This window comes from Gopherus evgoodei, chromosome 8 (genome assembly GCF_007399415.2).
Source record: "Gopherus evgoodei ecotype Sinaloan lineage chromosome 8, rGopEvg1_v1.p, whole genome shotgun sequence".
Taxonomy (NCBI): Eukaryota; Metazoa; Chordata; order Testudines; family Testudinidae; genus Gopherus; species Gopherus evgoodei.
In genome coordinates, this window is record NC_044329.1 from 49138504 (window position 1) to 49154620 (window position 16117).

Here is a 16117-nt window from a genome sequence, read left to right on the forward strand (position 1 = left end):
GTACTACATCATACCCTAGCACAGACTTCTCTTAAGTTTGGTTCAAATCAATCATTTTGGTGATAGAGAGTTTTGTTTTGTTTTGTTGGTTGTTATTCTGAAAAGGTTTGGAGGTCATGCCATTTTGAAGACTTGTTTTTCTTTTGGTTGGTCTTGATGCCTTAGCGTTGTTAGTCATGGAATTAGAAAGATATAAGCAGTTCTTTCCAAGCATATATAGAACGTTGCATCACTAACGTGGTGAAATTACAAAGGTTTAGGATATGCACATTATGAACCAGTTTCTTTCTATGCTCTGAAAATCTGTTGATGATGATTAATATTGGAGTAGGAACTGACCAGGAGCTCTTACAGACTTCCTGTTGTCTACAAGCAGGGGTTCTAGGGAATTAAACCCCTAGGGAGCTAGGCAACCCCTATTGTAGTCTCTTCTATTTCATTTAAAATGTGAATATTTAATTTAAGAATTTCAGTATAACTATAATAAATAGGGAGTATTTCATGTTGTCAGGACTGACCATATCCCAGGTTAATTTGGTCTTATAGATTATTTGCTACAAATACTTTAGTCTTGGGCCTTGCAATTTATTTAGCCAAAGAAGCACCCTCAAATTATAATAATAATCATAATAATGTAATTCTGCAGTTGCTTATCGTCTGTTTTAATAGGTCATTTTTTCTCAAAACAGGCTTTTAAAATTCACTTTATTATTGACTCCACCATGCATAACATCATTGGCCCACTCTTCCTGCCATTGAAACCAACAATAAAAATCACAGGAGCAGGACTCAGGATATAGAATCATGAGATCATTTTAGAGTGAAAGGGAATGTATTTCAAACATTAGCTTGATTTCAAAACAAGAATTCTATCATACAAACTACTACAGACTTTGTAGTAACCAGGTTTTTAGTACTGTATTGATGTTTGATTCTTCACATTACGGAAGACATCATACCTTGGGTAACACTTTTGAGAAAAAGGTTTGCTCTAATTCTGAAAGGTTGATATGAGGCAGAAACATTTCAGTCAGAATCCTCAGCACACCTGTGAAGCAAAATATTTGCAGTAAAGGAGAACACCATAAAATGATCAAAAAGATATCAACACCAAAGTCCTGCTATAATAAAAATACTTGCAACTGCACAAGTATTCTTTCTGACGGTAAAAGGGGATAGTGACCTTAACAAATAAAATTGATAGCCTGAGAGGGTTAGGAAGGAAGGAAGAATGGAATCCCACCCCACCCCCATAACAATGCCCATTTGGAGAGGTGCATGAATATAGGGGTCTTTACCTTCCCAGGAAGCAACAGTCTGATATACAGCACTATATAATATAGATAGGATACCAGGCCACATGGACTAGAACAGAGGTGAGCAAACTACGGCCCGCCAGCCACATCTGGCCCACAGGACCCTCCTGCCCTGCCCCGGGAGGCTAGCCCCTCCCCTGATGTTCCCTCCTCCGCAGTCTCAGCTTGCCCCACTGTGGGCACAATGCTCTGGGCATGAGGGGCTGCGAGCTTCTGGAGCAGTGCAGCTGCAGAGCCCGGCCTGACCCGGTGCTCTACGCTGTGCGGTGCTGACAGTGTGGCTGGCTCCAGCCAGGCAGTGCAGCTGTAGCGCCGCAAGCCACAGGTGCTCTAGGAAGTGGTAAAGGGGCAGGGAGCAGGGGGGTTGGATAGAGGGCAGGGGAGTTTGGGGGGGCAGGGCGGTCAGAGGGCAAGGGCTTGAATGGGGGTAGGGGTCCCGGGGGGGGCAGTCAGGAATGAGAGGAGGGGTTGGATGGGGTGGCAGGGGACAGTCAGGGACAGGTATTCCAGAGGCAGTCAAGGGACAGGGAGAAGGGATGGTTGGATGGGGCAGGGGTCCCTGGGGGGCTGTCAGGAATGAGAGGGGGGGATTGGAAGGGCCGGCGGGGGCAGTCAGAGGCAGGGGGTGCAGGGGCAGTCAGGGGACAGAGAGCCGGGGGCAGATGGGGCAGCAATCCTGGGGGGCAGGGGCGGATAGGAGGTGGGGGCTGGACCACGACCCTCTCCCCTAACCGGCCCTCCATACAATTTCTGAAACCTGATGTGGCCCTCAGGCCAAAAAGTTTGCCCATGCCTGGCTTAGAACCACTTCCATGCTGATGACAAATTGCGATACTAGTGTACAAATGAGACAGAAAGTGAAAAGAGATTTTATTTTTAAAAAATACCCTAGCAATTATCAATGGCCCAAAAGGAAAAACATCTTCATACACACACATGAATCTATTTCTCTTTTTGTTTTTAAGTTGTTCAGAATGTCTGTGATTATTGAAGACTGTCTTATAACATTATCTTCCTTGGTTTTGTAAAAGTATTTGTAATTAACACGGGGACTACAGTACAATAATTGTAATACAAAAAGCCTTATAGGAAAGAGGCACTGTAACACCAAATAAAGTTATAACTTACGAATATGCTCGGTCCAGTCGTCAGAATTTTGATACACAGAGTAAAAATGTTAAAGAAAAGAAACCCAAATATGTACAGACTAATCCTACTATGGAAGTTGCTATGACTCCAGTTCTGCAAACACTTTAAAGGATGTGATAAAGCAATGGCACTATTTCCTTAGTAGCGTCCACCATGTGTTTAAATGCTTGCAGGATCAGGACCAATATAAATATGACTATATACACACAGACACCTTCTTCAAAGTGAATTAGCGCAACAAAAAAAAATATTTCTTAACTACTTTAATCAAATACAAAAATGAATAGAATTTTGTTTATAATTTTGAATTATTCCTACTTTCCAATGCATTCCAGTAACCACACTCTCTAACCTACCGTTAATCAGATTGTCTACATAAAAGATAGCATGCAGTGTAGTTGTACTTGTGTAATGTTTCCAGGATATTAGAGAGACAAGGCAGGTGAGGTAATATCTTTATTGGACCAGCTCCTGTTGGAGACAAGCTTTTGAGTCACAGGTTCTTCAGGTCTGCTAAAGGAACTCCCAGCAGCAAAAACACCCTATAGCCCCTGTGGGTGAACACTTTTCACAAAGCGTTTATGTCCTCATTCTCAAAAGAAACCTGCACAATGCTTTCAAAAAACCATGGACCCAAGAGAGAGACTGTGGATTTACAATTTATTACAACAATCTGTAACCTATAAACCCCCTTCTTTGTCCTATGACTGCAGAAGAGTAAACAAGCCACTCTACCTTCAATGGTCCCTTACAATATGTGCTAACTACTTATGCTGAACAATCTGTTCCACCTTGCATTTTGCTGTGAGGCTGGCAATTCCTTTCCCAGACCTGAAGAACAGCTCTGTGGCACTCAAAAACTTGTCTCTGTCATCAACAGAAGTTGGTTCAACAAAAGGTATTACCTCACCCACCTTGTCTCTCTACATAGAATAACATTCAATAACTTTAAATAACTAAAAGTTGGTGCTCATAAATTCTTTTACTCATCTTTTATAATTCAGTGTCAGAATCAGAATCTTCTTTTCACTGCAGTTTTCCTTTTACATGTTTATTCTTGTAAAGTGTGTTATTTTAAGAAGATTATTAGAATTCAGGGTTGCTACATTTCAAAATTTACCCCTTTGGAATACTGAATTATTTTTAAATTGAATTTTCACTTTACTGCACTGCTGTTACATTTGCTAACGAGGCTCACATGTTCTTTATTTTCAGAACTCTGTGATACTCTGTTATTTTTATTTTGGTAACCTCATCTTTAGAAAAGTTAAACTGAAAAGCCAGGACCCCAAAAGCCGCTCTGCGAGGAGGAGTCCCACACTCATCCAGAGCCCTGAAGGAACTTTATAGTTTTAGGGGTCAGTGGGATAAGTGTACAAAAACTAAATACAGTACACAGCAATGGGAGCAGGGAGGAAGTCAGAGAAACCTAGCGACAACTGATAGCTAAGGTTGGAGAACAGGGTAAGAAAGCAATGGGCTGCAAATAGTTATGGGTGCCTAGCAGTCAGAAACCAACAGTGCTGGGCAATGGAGACCCTGCATTAACCCATCAACCTTATGACTGCCCCAACACCACCCAACAGCTACCCCACATCAGCTCTCATCAGTGCAGACACCTGCCCTATCCCTACCCCCAACACCCACAACTCTGCCCCTGTGCCACTCCATCAGCACCTGATACCACTTCCATTCCTGTCCCAGCAACACCCCACAGCACCCTGGCCCCAGCGATACCCCCCAGTGCCCTGGCTCTGGCCCTGCATCCCAGCCTCACTGCAGTGACATCCTACAGTGCCCCAGCACTGCCCCAGTGACACCCTACAGAGTCCCATCCTTGGGGCACCCCACAGAGCCTCAATCCCAGTGACACCCTGCAGCACCTCAGCTCCACCCCCCAGTGCCCCATCACTGCCAGCTGCTCCACTGTCACCCCACAGCACTCACAGCCCCATTCGTGCTCCACTGTCACCCCCAGCACTCACAGCCCCATTCGTGCCCCACTGACACCCTGCATGGCCCAGCCGCACCCCCCTGACACCCCCCAGCACTCACAGCCCCACTGACACCCTGCATGGCCCAGCCGCAGCCCCCTGACACCCCCCAGCACTCACAGCCCCACTGACACCCTGCATGGCCCAGCCGCACCCCGTGACACCCCCCAGCCCCACTGACACCCTGCATGGCCCAGCCGCACCCCCGTGACACCCCCCAGCACTCACAGCCCCACTGACACCCTGCATGGCCCAGCCGCACCCCCCTGACACCCCCCAGCACTCACAGCCCCACTGACACCCTGCATGGCCCAGCCGCAGCCCCCTGACACCCCCCAGCACTCACAGCCCCACTGACACCCTGCATGGCCCAGCCGCACCCCGTGACACCCCCCAGCCCCACTGACACCCTGCATGGCCCAGCCGCACCCCCGTGACACCCCCCAGCACTCACAGCCCCACTGACACCCTGCATGGCCCAGCCGCACCCCCCTGACACCCCCCAGCACTCACAGCCCCACTGACACCCTGCATGGCCCAGCCGCACCCCCGTGACACACCCCAGCATTCACAGCCCCACTGACACCCTGCATGGCCCAGCCGCAGTCCCGTGACACCCCCCAGCACTCACAGTCCCACTGACACCCTGCATGGCCCAGCCGCACCCCCCTGACACCCCCCAGCACTCACAGCCCCACTGACACCCTGCATGGCCCAGCCGCACCCTGTGACACCCCCCAGCACTCACAGCCCCACTGACACCCTGCATGGCCCAGCCGCAGTCCCGTGACACCCCCCAGCACTCACAGCCCCACTGACACCCTGCATGGCCCAGCCGCAGTCCCGTGACACCCCCCAGCACTCACAGCCCCACTGACACCCTGCATGGCCCAGCCGCACCCCCGTGACACCCCCCAGCACTCACAGCCCCACTGACACCCTGCATGGCCCAGCCGCACCCCCGACACCCCTCAGCACTCACAGCCCAACTGACACCCTGCATGGCCCAGCCGCAGCCCGTGACACCCCCCAGCACTCACAGCCCCACTGACACCCTGCATGGCCCAGCCGCAGCCCGTGACACCCCCCAGCACTCACAGCCCCACTGACACCCTGCATGGCCCAGCCGCACCCTGTGACACCCCCCAGCACTCACAGTCCCACTGACACCCTGCATGGCCCAGCCGCACCCCTGACACCCCCCAGCACTCACAGCCCCACTGACACCCTGCATGGCCCAGCCGCACCCCGTGACACCCCCCAGCACTCACAGTCCCACTGACACCCTGCATGGCCCAGCCGCACCCCTGACACCCCCCAGCACTCACAGCCCCACTGACACCCTGCATGGCCCAGCCGCACCCCCCGACACCCCCCAGCGCTCACAGCCCCACTGACACCCTGCATGGCCCAGCCGCACCCCCGACACCCCCCAGCGCTCACAGCCCCACTGACACCCTGCATGGCCCAGCCGCACCCCCGACACCCCCCAGCGCTCACAGCCCCACTGACACCCTGCATGGCCCAGCCGCACCCCCCGACACCCCCCAGCGCTCACAGCCCCACTGACACCCTGCATGGCCCAGCCGCACCCCCGACACCCCTCAGCACTCACAGCCCCACTGACACCCTGCATGGCCCAGCCGCACACCCCCGACACCCCCCAGCACTCACAGCCCCACTGACACCCTGCATGGCCCAGCCGCACCCCGTGACACCCCCCAGCACTCACAGCCCCACTGACACCCTGCATGGCCCAGCCGCACCCCCCCGACACCTCCCAGCACTCACAGCCCCACTGACACCCTGCATGGCCCAGCCGCACCCCCCTGACACCCCCCAGCACTCACAACCCCACTGACACCCTGCATGGCCCAGCCGCACCCCTGACACCCCCCAGCACTCACAGCCCCACTGACACCCTGCATGGCCCAGCCGCACCCCCCCGACACCTCCCAGCACTCACAGCCCCACTGACACGCCGGGGCCCCGCAGAAGGATATGAGCAGGCGGGGCAGGACGCAGGGCAGCTCCCGGCGGCAGAGCGCCCCGTCCCAGCCGCCCAGCTCCCGCAGCAGCAGCTCGGGGTCCGCCGGGGACATGGCCCAGCCCGGCTCAGTCCCGCCACCGGCAGCCACGGCGCGGCTCGCGCTCTCCCAGCAGCCCCCGCGGCAGGGCCGCGCCGCGTGGGGAGGGGAGGGGCAGAGCGCGCGGCGGAGTGAGGCGGCCGGGCTCGGCACAGGGCCGGTAGGTGCTGTATGTAGCCCTGCGCGTAGGGTGAGTAACCCCCTCCCCCCCAGCCAGGGCTGGGACAGAGTGAGTGACCCCTCCCCAACAGCCAGGGACAAGGGGGGCCCCAGACAGGATGAGTGACCCCCTCCCCCCCAGCCAGCCAGGGACAAGGGGGGCCCCGGGCAGGGTGAGTGACCCCCTCCCCCCAGCCAGGGACAAGAGGGGCCCCGGGCAGGGTGAGTGACCCCCTCCCCCCCAGCCAGGGCCGGGACAGAGTGAGTGACCCCTCCCCAACAGCCAGGGACAAGGGGGGCCCCGGGCAGGGTGAGTGACCCCCTTCCCCCCCAGCCAGCCAGGGACAAGAGGGGCCCCAGACAGGATGAGTGACCCCCTTCCCCCCCAGCCAGCCAGGGACAAGAGGGGCCCCAGACAGGATGAGTGACCCCCTTCCCCCCCAGACAGCCAGGGACAAGAGGGGCCCCAGACAGGATGAGTGACCCCCTTCCCCCCCAGACAGCCAGGGACAAGGGGGGCCCCAGACAGGGTGAGTGACGCCCTCCCTCCCAGCCAGCCACGGACAGATTTGTTCTGGGGAAGCAGCAGATAGAGCAGGGGAGTGAGCACCAGGAGACATGGCATCTCTTCCCAGCTGTGCCATTGGCCTGTTGAGTGTCTAGGCAAGTCACACTCCTGAACTCTCTGGCTCTTTTCCCCTTCTCATCCTGTGTCTGGTCTCTTCAGAGATTGCAAATTCTTCAGGACAAACGATCTCTTGCTCTACATGTACAGTGCCCAGCACAGTGGGGCCACGATCTTAGACTCCAGAGGCTACTGTAGCACAAATAGTAAGGTGAGAAGAACAGAGCCTTAGGCCCCAATCGTGCAAACATTTATGCACTTGCTAAACTCTGCTCACAAGATTGTTGTCCATTAAAGACAAGAACCCCTCAAAGCAGTGGGATTGCTCACAGGAGTAAGGTTAAGCATGGGGTGAAATGTGTGCAGAATTAGTGCAGCTGCAGGCTAGGGCAACCAGACAGCAAGTGTGAAAAATTGGGACAGAGGTGAGGGGTAATAGGAGCCTATATGAGAAAAAGACCCAAAAATAGTAACTGTCCGTATAAAATCGGGACATCTGGTCACCCTACTGCAGGCGGTGCTAGTGGAGAACTAGAGTAGTGCTAGTCTGTGTGGCTGGATCTAGTTTTCAAACTAGATGGGTATGCATATGAGCCATAATATTATTTAGATATTAGAATTCTTATTCAAATTAGAAATTGTCTCATTTCTGGCACAGTTTCCGACTGATGGTGTCACTTTTATTGTAAAGTGAGGACAAAACCAAACATATAATACTAAGTGAGAATCAGATGCCCTGAAAAAGAACAGGAGAAACCCTGGCATAGTGGTTTAAAATAGACCAAGTAGAATGCAGAGCAATAATCTTTTAATTTACAGACAAGAATGAGTCCACAATCTGAAATTAGGGACAATGACATTTTCTTGTCGGACAATCAAAGTTTAAATTTTAGTTTCCTGTAGGCAAGCGATTTATATCTTCTTGAACTTGTCGGTGTGCTTTGCAAGGAGGAAGGCTGTGACTAAAGCACAAGATTAAATTATTCAGGAGACCAGACTTTACTCAACTCTGCCATTCACTTCCTGCATTACCTTTCACAAATCCCTTAATTGTCTTTTGTTTTCTCCTCTGTGAAATGGGAATAGTAAAAATTGCTTACCTAAAAGGGATGTTACAAGGTGGCACTAGATAATACTTGTAACTTATGTTGTCCTTTGGATAGATACAAGCACAAAGTATTTATCTTTCAATTTAATGAAATGTGATATTTGACATATATTTCTCTTTTTATAGAATTCAACAGATGAATTTGCAGAGAAAGTGGCCATTATACCTGCAAAGTAGAGGCTTTCATAGTGATGACTAATGTAAAGGTTTTTGCAGACAGCTTTTAACTATGGCAGAGCAGCCTTACAGCCAGGGAGCAAGTTCTTATCTGCACAAGCCATAGAAGAAAAATCACATTTATATTAACAGTTTCATTGGATGAGTGTCTGCCCGATTGTAACTTTGGATATAAGCTGTGATTTATTTTTTTTGTACTTCATAGGAAAATGGCTTTTCAATTTAACTTCTCTATTGAAGAGAAAGCAGAAAATGAACTTGAGACTCTTGGTGATACAGCCTTGCAGCTGGAATCTGCACAGCCTGCTTTGGATCCAGGCAGATCTACAGAAAAGAGCAAAAAAATTTCATCAGAAGAAAATGTTGTGCACAAGGAGTCTGTGTGCGCACATGAGGCAACACCCAAAACTACAGATCCAGTAGCAAACTGTAACCCTGATAAAAGCCAGGTCCAGGTGCTGCCAAAGAAACGAGCTGACTTTAAAGTTGCCAAAGAGCATAATATTCCTGAAGATTTCAGCAAAGTGTTAGAAAATAAAGTTATGGACACTGTACAGGGCCTATACTGTGTAAATATTTCTGTGATGGAAATGACCCTTTCAGATGACTCCCATGAAGAAGACATAGTGTCTCAAAGTATTTCTTCTCACTCTGATCTTATCACAGGCATCTATGAAGGAGGGCTGAAAATATGGGAATGCACTTTTGATCTCATGGATTATTTGTCAAAGGCTGAAATGCAGTTTATCAACAAGACAGTCTTGGATCTTGGTTGTGGGGCTGGGCTGCTGGGAATACTTGCATTAAAGAGAAAAGCTGAAAAAGTCCACTTTCAGGACTATAACTGCACTGTGATTGATGAAATAACCTTGCCTAATGTAGTGGCTAACTGGACTGATGGTGGTGGTGATGGCAGAATTAGTGAACCTCCTTCAAAGAAGCACAGGAAAGCAGACTTCATACCAGCTCTAATGTCTAAGTGCAGATTTTTTTCCGGAGAATGGACTGAGTTTAGCCAACTACTGTTAAGTGGCAACAAACCCTTTTCAAAGTATGACCTTATTCTCACATCAGAGACCATCTACAATCCTGACTACTACAGTGCTTTGCATGATACGATTTCTAAACTGTTGGATAAAAATGGCTGCGTGTATTTGGCTACCAAAGCACATTATTTTGGAGTGGGAGGTGGTGTGCATATCTTTGAAAAATTCATTGAAGAGAGGAATGTGTTCAGGACTAGAACTGTCAAGGTTATCGATGAAGGACTGATGCGGTACATTATTGAAATGGCCTTTAAGATTTCCAGTTAATCCATTCATTCCCCATTGTGCCTGTTAAATATCTTAATAAAGATGTGATTTATAACCAGATGCCCCGCTGCCTTTTTATCTGTTGAGTTGTTCTGAAATGTCTTATAGGTCAGGTTGCTTTTTCCTTCTTTGGGTGAGTGGAGAAAAAGGTGAAGAATTCATTTTCACTATATAATTGTATATATTTGCTTTTTTCATACGAGTTTTTATAAGTGTTGTCAGAAGGTGCCAAATTGACAAGGTGAGGCACTCTTAAATTCTCTGTCATAAAACAAATATAACAGAGAAAGCAGCAGTGCAACTTGCTTCATCCATCTACCTCCTCTCTGCTCTACAGGTAAGGGAACTCGGCTTCCATTCTAATTCAGTTCTTGGCCTGTCTGCTGAGGCTGCCCACCAAGTGTCGTGGTGAATACTCTGATTGTGGCAGTGACACTGGTCCACTAAGGACTGGACTGAAACCAGTTCATTTAATGTAAGCCACTGAAGGGTCATCAGATGGTAATTGCTAGCAATCAACCCTCACCTGGGCTTCGTTTAAAACTTGTAAATATCCTACTCAAACTACAAACTTACATCCTATCCACCTAAAAGTCTCTAGCGTGGTCTTCACATTCTGTCCTAAGCGCAGTGGTTGGGCTATCTGAGCTCCCTACCCATCTCGCTCCCCCATTGCACTGAAGAAGCGGACAGGGTCTGAAAGGCCGGTGTTCGGAAGGGACCAGAAGACTGCACTGAGTACTGGCCCCCTCTGGACAAAGCCTCTCCTGACCCTGGCCCTTCAGCAGGGCCCTATCTGCTTCCCCTGTCTGACAGGCAGGGGTCAGGAGGAGAGTGGAAGGCTGCATCTTCTGATTACTGGTGGAGTCAGGAGGAGACTCTGTCTGGCAAGTGAAGCAAATAGGGCTCTGTGCCCTGGGGCCATGTTGAAGGCTTAGGATTGGGAGGGGGCTCTATCTGGCAAAAGGTCCAGTACTCATGGAGTGGAGCTTTCACGTTCTATGGCCCCTCATCCTAGCACCATCTTCCTCTTCACAGTGAGGGAGGAAGACAGGCAGGGGTCCAGGCCCAAGTTGCTGAGACCACCTGCCCCCTGCAGATTGTGAGTACCGAGCACCCCTCTCCCACCACCTGCTGCCCTTCATTTTCAGCTTTTACCCATTTTTCACTGTTTTTTTAAATTTTGAATAAACACTGATAAATTCCTGGCAGATTAAAACAAAAAGCTGAAAACAAAGAGCCCTATATATAATGTTGATATTTACACTACTGGCCAAAGCACAGAAGGGTGATTGAGCAGATTTTATAAGGTAATCTACTTTTAATGGCAACTTGTTTGGGTATAAAGGGAGGGAGGCTGTGGACAAAGGTTGGCAGAGCATTGCTGCTGTTTTCCAATCTGAGTCACAACCTGTTGTGAGCAATAATGACCAGTGTGTGTGTCTCACTTTACTATTGCCTCAGGGAGTCAAAAGTCTAAGAGCTAAGGGAGTGCAATCCATTTGCACTGGGAGCATGATACGCAAGAAGGAGAATCCTAGATGTGTTCTGTTGATGAAAAGGTTCTAATAACCATCTACTATATTGTATCCTTCTGCAAGGTACTTGTTTCCATAATGGAAGAGTTGCCTAATTCCTTCCACTCGTGTCCCCAAAACTATTTCAGAAGACTTCTTTTAGATTTATATATATAAAAGAAAGACACCCTCCAGCGCCAATAAGCCATGGCAGCCTAGTTCCTAGGTTTCTAGTGCAATGCTCAGATAGTTGAATGTATTCAGCCTTTGAACGTGTGCCTTGCAATACACACAAGGTATTTACTAATAGCCAATTACTGCAGACCTTGAGCTGGCTTACTGCTGTATTCTCCCACATTGTAAATGTCACTAGTCATGCAATGTAGTGTTCCCCACATCCTTTTGAGAATATACTTCACTATCAGAACCCACTGTTCTTTCCTGATGTTCAGCATGAATTTTCCTTTGCTTAATTTCCTCACTTTATTTTTAGCTACAGCTTCTTGAAACATCCTTGAGGTTTTTCTATATCAGACCTTTTCAGGCTTTATACTGATGTTCAGCATGAATTTTCCTTTGCTTAATTTCCTCACTTTATTCTTAGCTACAGCTTCTTGAAACATCCTTGAGGTTTTTCTATATCAGACCTTTTCAGGCTTTATACTTGGAGGTTTTATTACTGCTATAGCACAGGCACTAGAGGCAACTACAAAACAAGAGAATTAACATAGTATAATTAATTTCCCCTTTCCATATCATGGCCCAAAGGTAGATAAAGAAAATAATCCATTTAGGTCATTTGTTTGAGATGAAACCAGCAAAAACAACTCTGGAGCTTCTAAATTCCCCATTCACTTTCCTTATGTTTTATTGTCCATGATCCTACTCCTGCTAAAGTCAGCAGCAGCAGTCATGTACTTTAAGGGTGATGGATTTGGCCATTGGTTTTGGAGGTTAGTAAGTCTGAGGTTTGAAGATGGGTATTGTCAAGGCTGATTCCCCACTCTGGCACTTGGAGTGCAGAAGGTGGGGGCCCACAAGGATTCTAAAAATTAATACTGGCTACTCCAGGCTTGTATTAAACTCCCAAGGTTACAGCCTTTCTCTGTCCTTGGATGGGTCATTCCATGTCACCATCCAAGCTCCCTTAAGGCATTTATCCGCTTCCTGCTCTGCCTGGAACTGCTCCCTTGATGCTAGAGACATTAGTTCCTTGCTGGGTTGGGACTTGGGCTCGATCCCAATGGAAGTAATGCAGGTGATGGGGGTGTCTCCGTCTATTGTAAACTGCTCTTCACTGGTGCACTTGGTCAAATTTCATGCTCCGGTTGAGTTTTTTGCGCCAGTTTAGCTACTGCTGCAGGTGCAGACTCTGTGGCACCCTTTGGTGCTGGCTCCCCTGACTTTGGTGGTGTTACAAGCATAGGCTCTGGTGCTGACTGCTCTGCCAGTTCTGATCCTTGGACTGGTTCTGGCTGGGTTCCAGGAACGGGTTTTACAACTGCTGCCATAGACTTTGGGCTGGGGTCTGGTTCCACCACCTCTGGCTGGGTTCCCGGGCTTGTGGTATCAGAAGACACAGATTGGGTTCTTCTAGGAGGCACAGGAATCAAATTAAGAGTGGAGGCCTGTTTAGTCTGGCTGCGGGTGACCATTCCCACCCTTTTTGTTAGCCTCACGTGGTTGTCTAAGTCTTCTCCCAGTAGCATGGAAATGGGATAATCATTATAGACTGCAAAAATCCATATTCCTGACCAGTCCTTGTAGTGGACAGGTATCTTGGCGGTAGGCAAGTTTAAAAATCTGGCCTTAAAGGGTTGCACTATCACTCAGGCTTCTGGGTTGATGAATTTGGGGTTCACCAGGGATTGGTGGATAGCTGACACCTGTGCTGTGCTCCAGTGTCTCTCCACGCAGTCATCTTCCTCCCGCTGACACACAGTTTCCCATTGCTCTGGGGGCATTTGTGAGACGGGGCCTGAAGGCCCTTGGTGGGACCCTAGGGGTGATGAGTTGCAGTCTGGTGCTCTTGGGGCAGTTGGCTTTCACATGTCCCAACTTGTTACATTTAAAGCATTGCCCAACTGACTGTGGGCTGGGGTGAGGTGGGTGGTTGGACAGTAGGGTGGTAGGACGAGAGGGCATCTGGGGTTTCCCTGGCTGTATGGAGGGCTTCTCCTTGTGAGGTGGGGCCTTGGGCTGACTCCGATGGTGGGGTGTTGTCTTGGGTTGCCCTGTCTGGTATCCGCAGCAACTGCTACTAGATTTCTTCTTCTCAGCCACCTCCACCTATTTGGCTCTGATCTTCCCCACCTCAATTACAGTTTTGGGCTTCCAATCTAGGAAGTACCTTTCTACATCCTCAGGAACACCCTCTAAGAGCTACTCCATTTGTATTAGGACAGACAGATTTTCCAAAGATTTAACATTTGAGCCTCATACCCAAGCATCCCAATTTTTTACTATGTGGTAGGCATGTTGGGAAAATGCCATGCCTGGTTTCCACCTTTGAGCTCTGAACCACCGACGGGCATGCTCAGGAGTTAGCCCCATCCTAATTCTGGTCTTTTGTTTTAAAAAGTTCGTACTCGTTCATGTGTTCTTTAGGCATTTCAGCTGCCACTTTTGCTAAAAGTCCACTGACTGGTGGCCTCAGCTCCACCATAAACTGGTCTGGAGGGGATTTTCTTGGAATGGGGAGCAGTAAAGGACTGTTAGAGCTACCTGCTTGATCCAGCTTAGTATTTTCCAGCTCCAAGTGCTTCAGCTTCATTTCCGCCTCCAAGCCCTTCGCCCTCTCTCCTCTCCTCTGCTTCTGCCTTCAAGCGTGTCTCCTCCGATTTCACGTGCTTCATCTTTTAGAAGAAATTCCTTTCTTCCGCAGTTAGAACTCAGCCTGGGCTAAAGACATCCCTCCATCCTGGCACCAGGATCAGGTTGGGGAGGGATGACCCTTCCCTTCTAGGAAGTCTCCAGTCCCCCATCCCCTTTCTGCATTTCTGTCATGGAGCAGAATGTCTGGGCTTGATCTGGGGCTGTCTTCTCCGTGGAGTGCTGCTTTGGGAAGACTGGTTGCTCTAAGATTTGAGTGCCCGACTGCAACCTCATGCACAGCGCTGCCCTACTATAGCCTAGCTATTTAGTTGCCACAAAGCTAGAAAAAAAAATTGCTTGTTGGACACTTGGCTTTGCAGACTGAACCCTTTTTGTGCCTGTCATAAACAGATAGTTAAGGGTTAATAGAACAGGAGTACTTCATGTCTCTTTTGCCTGTAAAGGGTTAACAAGTTCAGTGAGCCTGGCTGTCACCTGACCAGAGGACCAATCAGGAGACAGGATACTTTCAAATCTTGAGGGAGGGAAGTTTTTGTGTGTTCTGTTACTGTCTGGTGGTTGTTCTCTCTGGGTTCTGAGAGTGACCAGATATGCAACCAAGTTTCTCTCCAATCTCTCTGATACAGTCTCTTATATGTCCAGAATAGTGAGTGCTAGGTAGATAAGGCGAGTTAGGCTTATGTTTGTTTTCTTTATTTGCAAATGTGTATTTGGCTGGAAGGAGTTCAAATGTGTATTTGACTGGAAGGATTTTAATTTGTACTTGTATACTTAGGCTGGGAGGGTATTCCCAGTGTCTATAGCTGAAAGACCCTGTAACATATTCCATCTTAAATTTACAAAGATAATTTTTACTGTTTTTTCTTTCTTTAATTAAAAGCTTTTCTTGTTTAAGAACCTGATTGTGTTTTTATTCTGGTGAGACCCCAGGGGACTGGGTCTGGATTCACCAGGGAATTGGTGGGGAAAAAGGAGGGAAGGGGGAGAGAGGTTATTTTCTCTCTGTGTTAGGATTACTTTCTCTCTCAGGGAGAGTCTGGGAGGGGGAGAGAGAAGGAGGGGGGGAGGTGGATTTTCCTCTCTGTTTTAAGATTCAAGGGCTTTGAATCACAGTGATCTTCCAGGGTAACCCAGGGAGGGGAAGCCTGGGAGAGGCAACGGTGAGGGAAAGAGTTTACTCTCCTTGTGTTAAGATCCAGAGGGACTGGGTCTTGGGGATCCCTGGGCAAGGTTTTGTGGGGACCAGAGTGTACCAGGCACTGGAATTCCTGGTTGGTGGCAGCGCTACAAGTACTGAGCTGGTAATTGAGCTTAGAGGAATTCATGCTGGTACCCCATCTTTTGGACGCTAAGGTTCAGAGTGGGGGTTTATACCATGACATGGTGTGCAGCATGTGGGATAGATAGATAAGATAGAATCCAAAAGCCAGTGAGGTTTTTATTTCTCTCCCTGCTAGCTATCTGCAGGCAGACTGAGGTTTGGGTTTAGAAGCAAAAGCCAGTAGGATTTTTACTTTCTCTTTCCCTGCTAGCTGTGTGTAAAGCAAGTTAGAGGAGATTGTTTTTAAAAGCAAAGGCCTGCAAGTTTTTTTTGGTCTTTCCCTTCTGAGTACTCTGAAGGCAAAGGCTTTAGGGTTTAACAAGGTCTTTTGTTAAACAAAGGGACTCCAGCTGTGAGTTACCATACACCAGCAAAACACATTTGCAAATGAATGGTTTTTTTTCTTTCTAACTCTGTCGGGAATAGCTAGGTAGAAGGAGTTAAAAAAAGACTCTGTTGCTAAGCAACCCTAAGGAGGCAACAGAGAAGCAGCATTTCAGGCAGTAAACAGTAGAG

At 48.8% G+C, this 16117-nt stretch overlaps 2 protein-coding genes across 18 annotated transcripts in view; one reads left to right on the forward strand and one right to left on the reverse strand.

Moving 5' to 3' along the window:
• Positions 1–6584, reverse strand: part of C8H1orf112 (chromosome 8 C1orf112 homolog) — a 38870-nt gene extending 32286 nt beyond the window's left edge. For 7 of the 11 annotated variants that reach the window (XM_030573735.1, XM_030573732.1, XM_030573731.1 and 4 more), the window contains exons 1-3: positions 6463–6584; positions 2445–2484; positions 960–1048 (exon numbers count right to left, since the gene is read on the reverse strand). In XM_030573735.1, coding sequence (XP_030429595.1) covers positions 960–1048; positions 2445–2484; positions 6463–6561 — 228 coding nt within the window. In that variant the 5' untranslated portion in view covers positions 6562–6584. Of the gene's footprint in view, positions 1–959; positions 1051–2444; positions 2485–6462 lie in introns of those variants that run through there. The other 4 variants (XM_030573736.1, XM_030573738.1, XM_030573734.1 and 1 more) reach the window with 4 other exon arrangements.
• Positions 6585–6652: 68 nt separating this feature from the next.
• Positions 6653–9988, forward strand: METTL18 (methyltransferase like 18). Of its 7 annotated transcripts, XM_030573623.1 has the most exons (3): positions 6678–6736; positions 7433–7541; positions 8565–9988. In XM_030573623.1, the coding sequence occupies exon 3, from the start codon at positions 8825–8827 to the stop codon at positions 9926–9928; it is 1104 nt and encodes a 367-aa protein (XP_030429483.1). In that variant the 5' UTR covers positions 6678–6736; positions 7433–7541; positions 8565–8824; the 3' UTR covers positions 9929–9988. The 7 variants fall into 7 exon arrangements, with proteins under 7 accessions (XP_030429482.1, XP_030429481.1, XP_030429483.1 ...); XM_030573622.1 differs by lacking the exon at positions 7433–7541 and having other exon boundaries at positions 6653–6715; XM_030573621.1 differs by lacking the exon at positions 7433–7541 and having other exon boundaries at positions 6662–6736.
• Positions 9989–16117: the final 6129 nt, after the last annotated feature.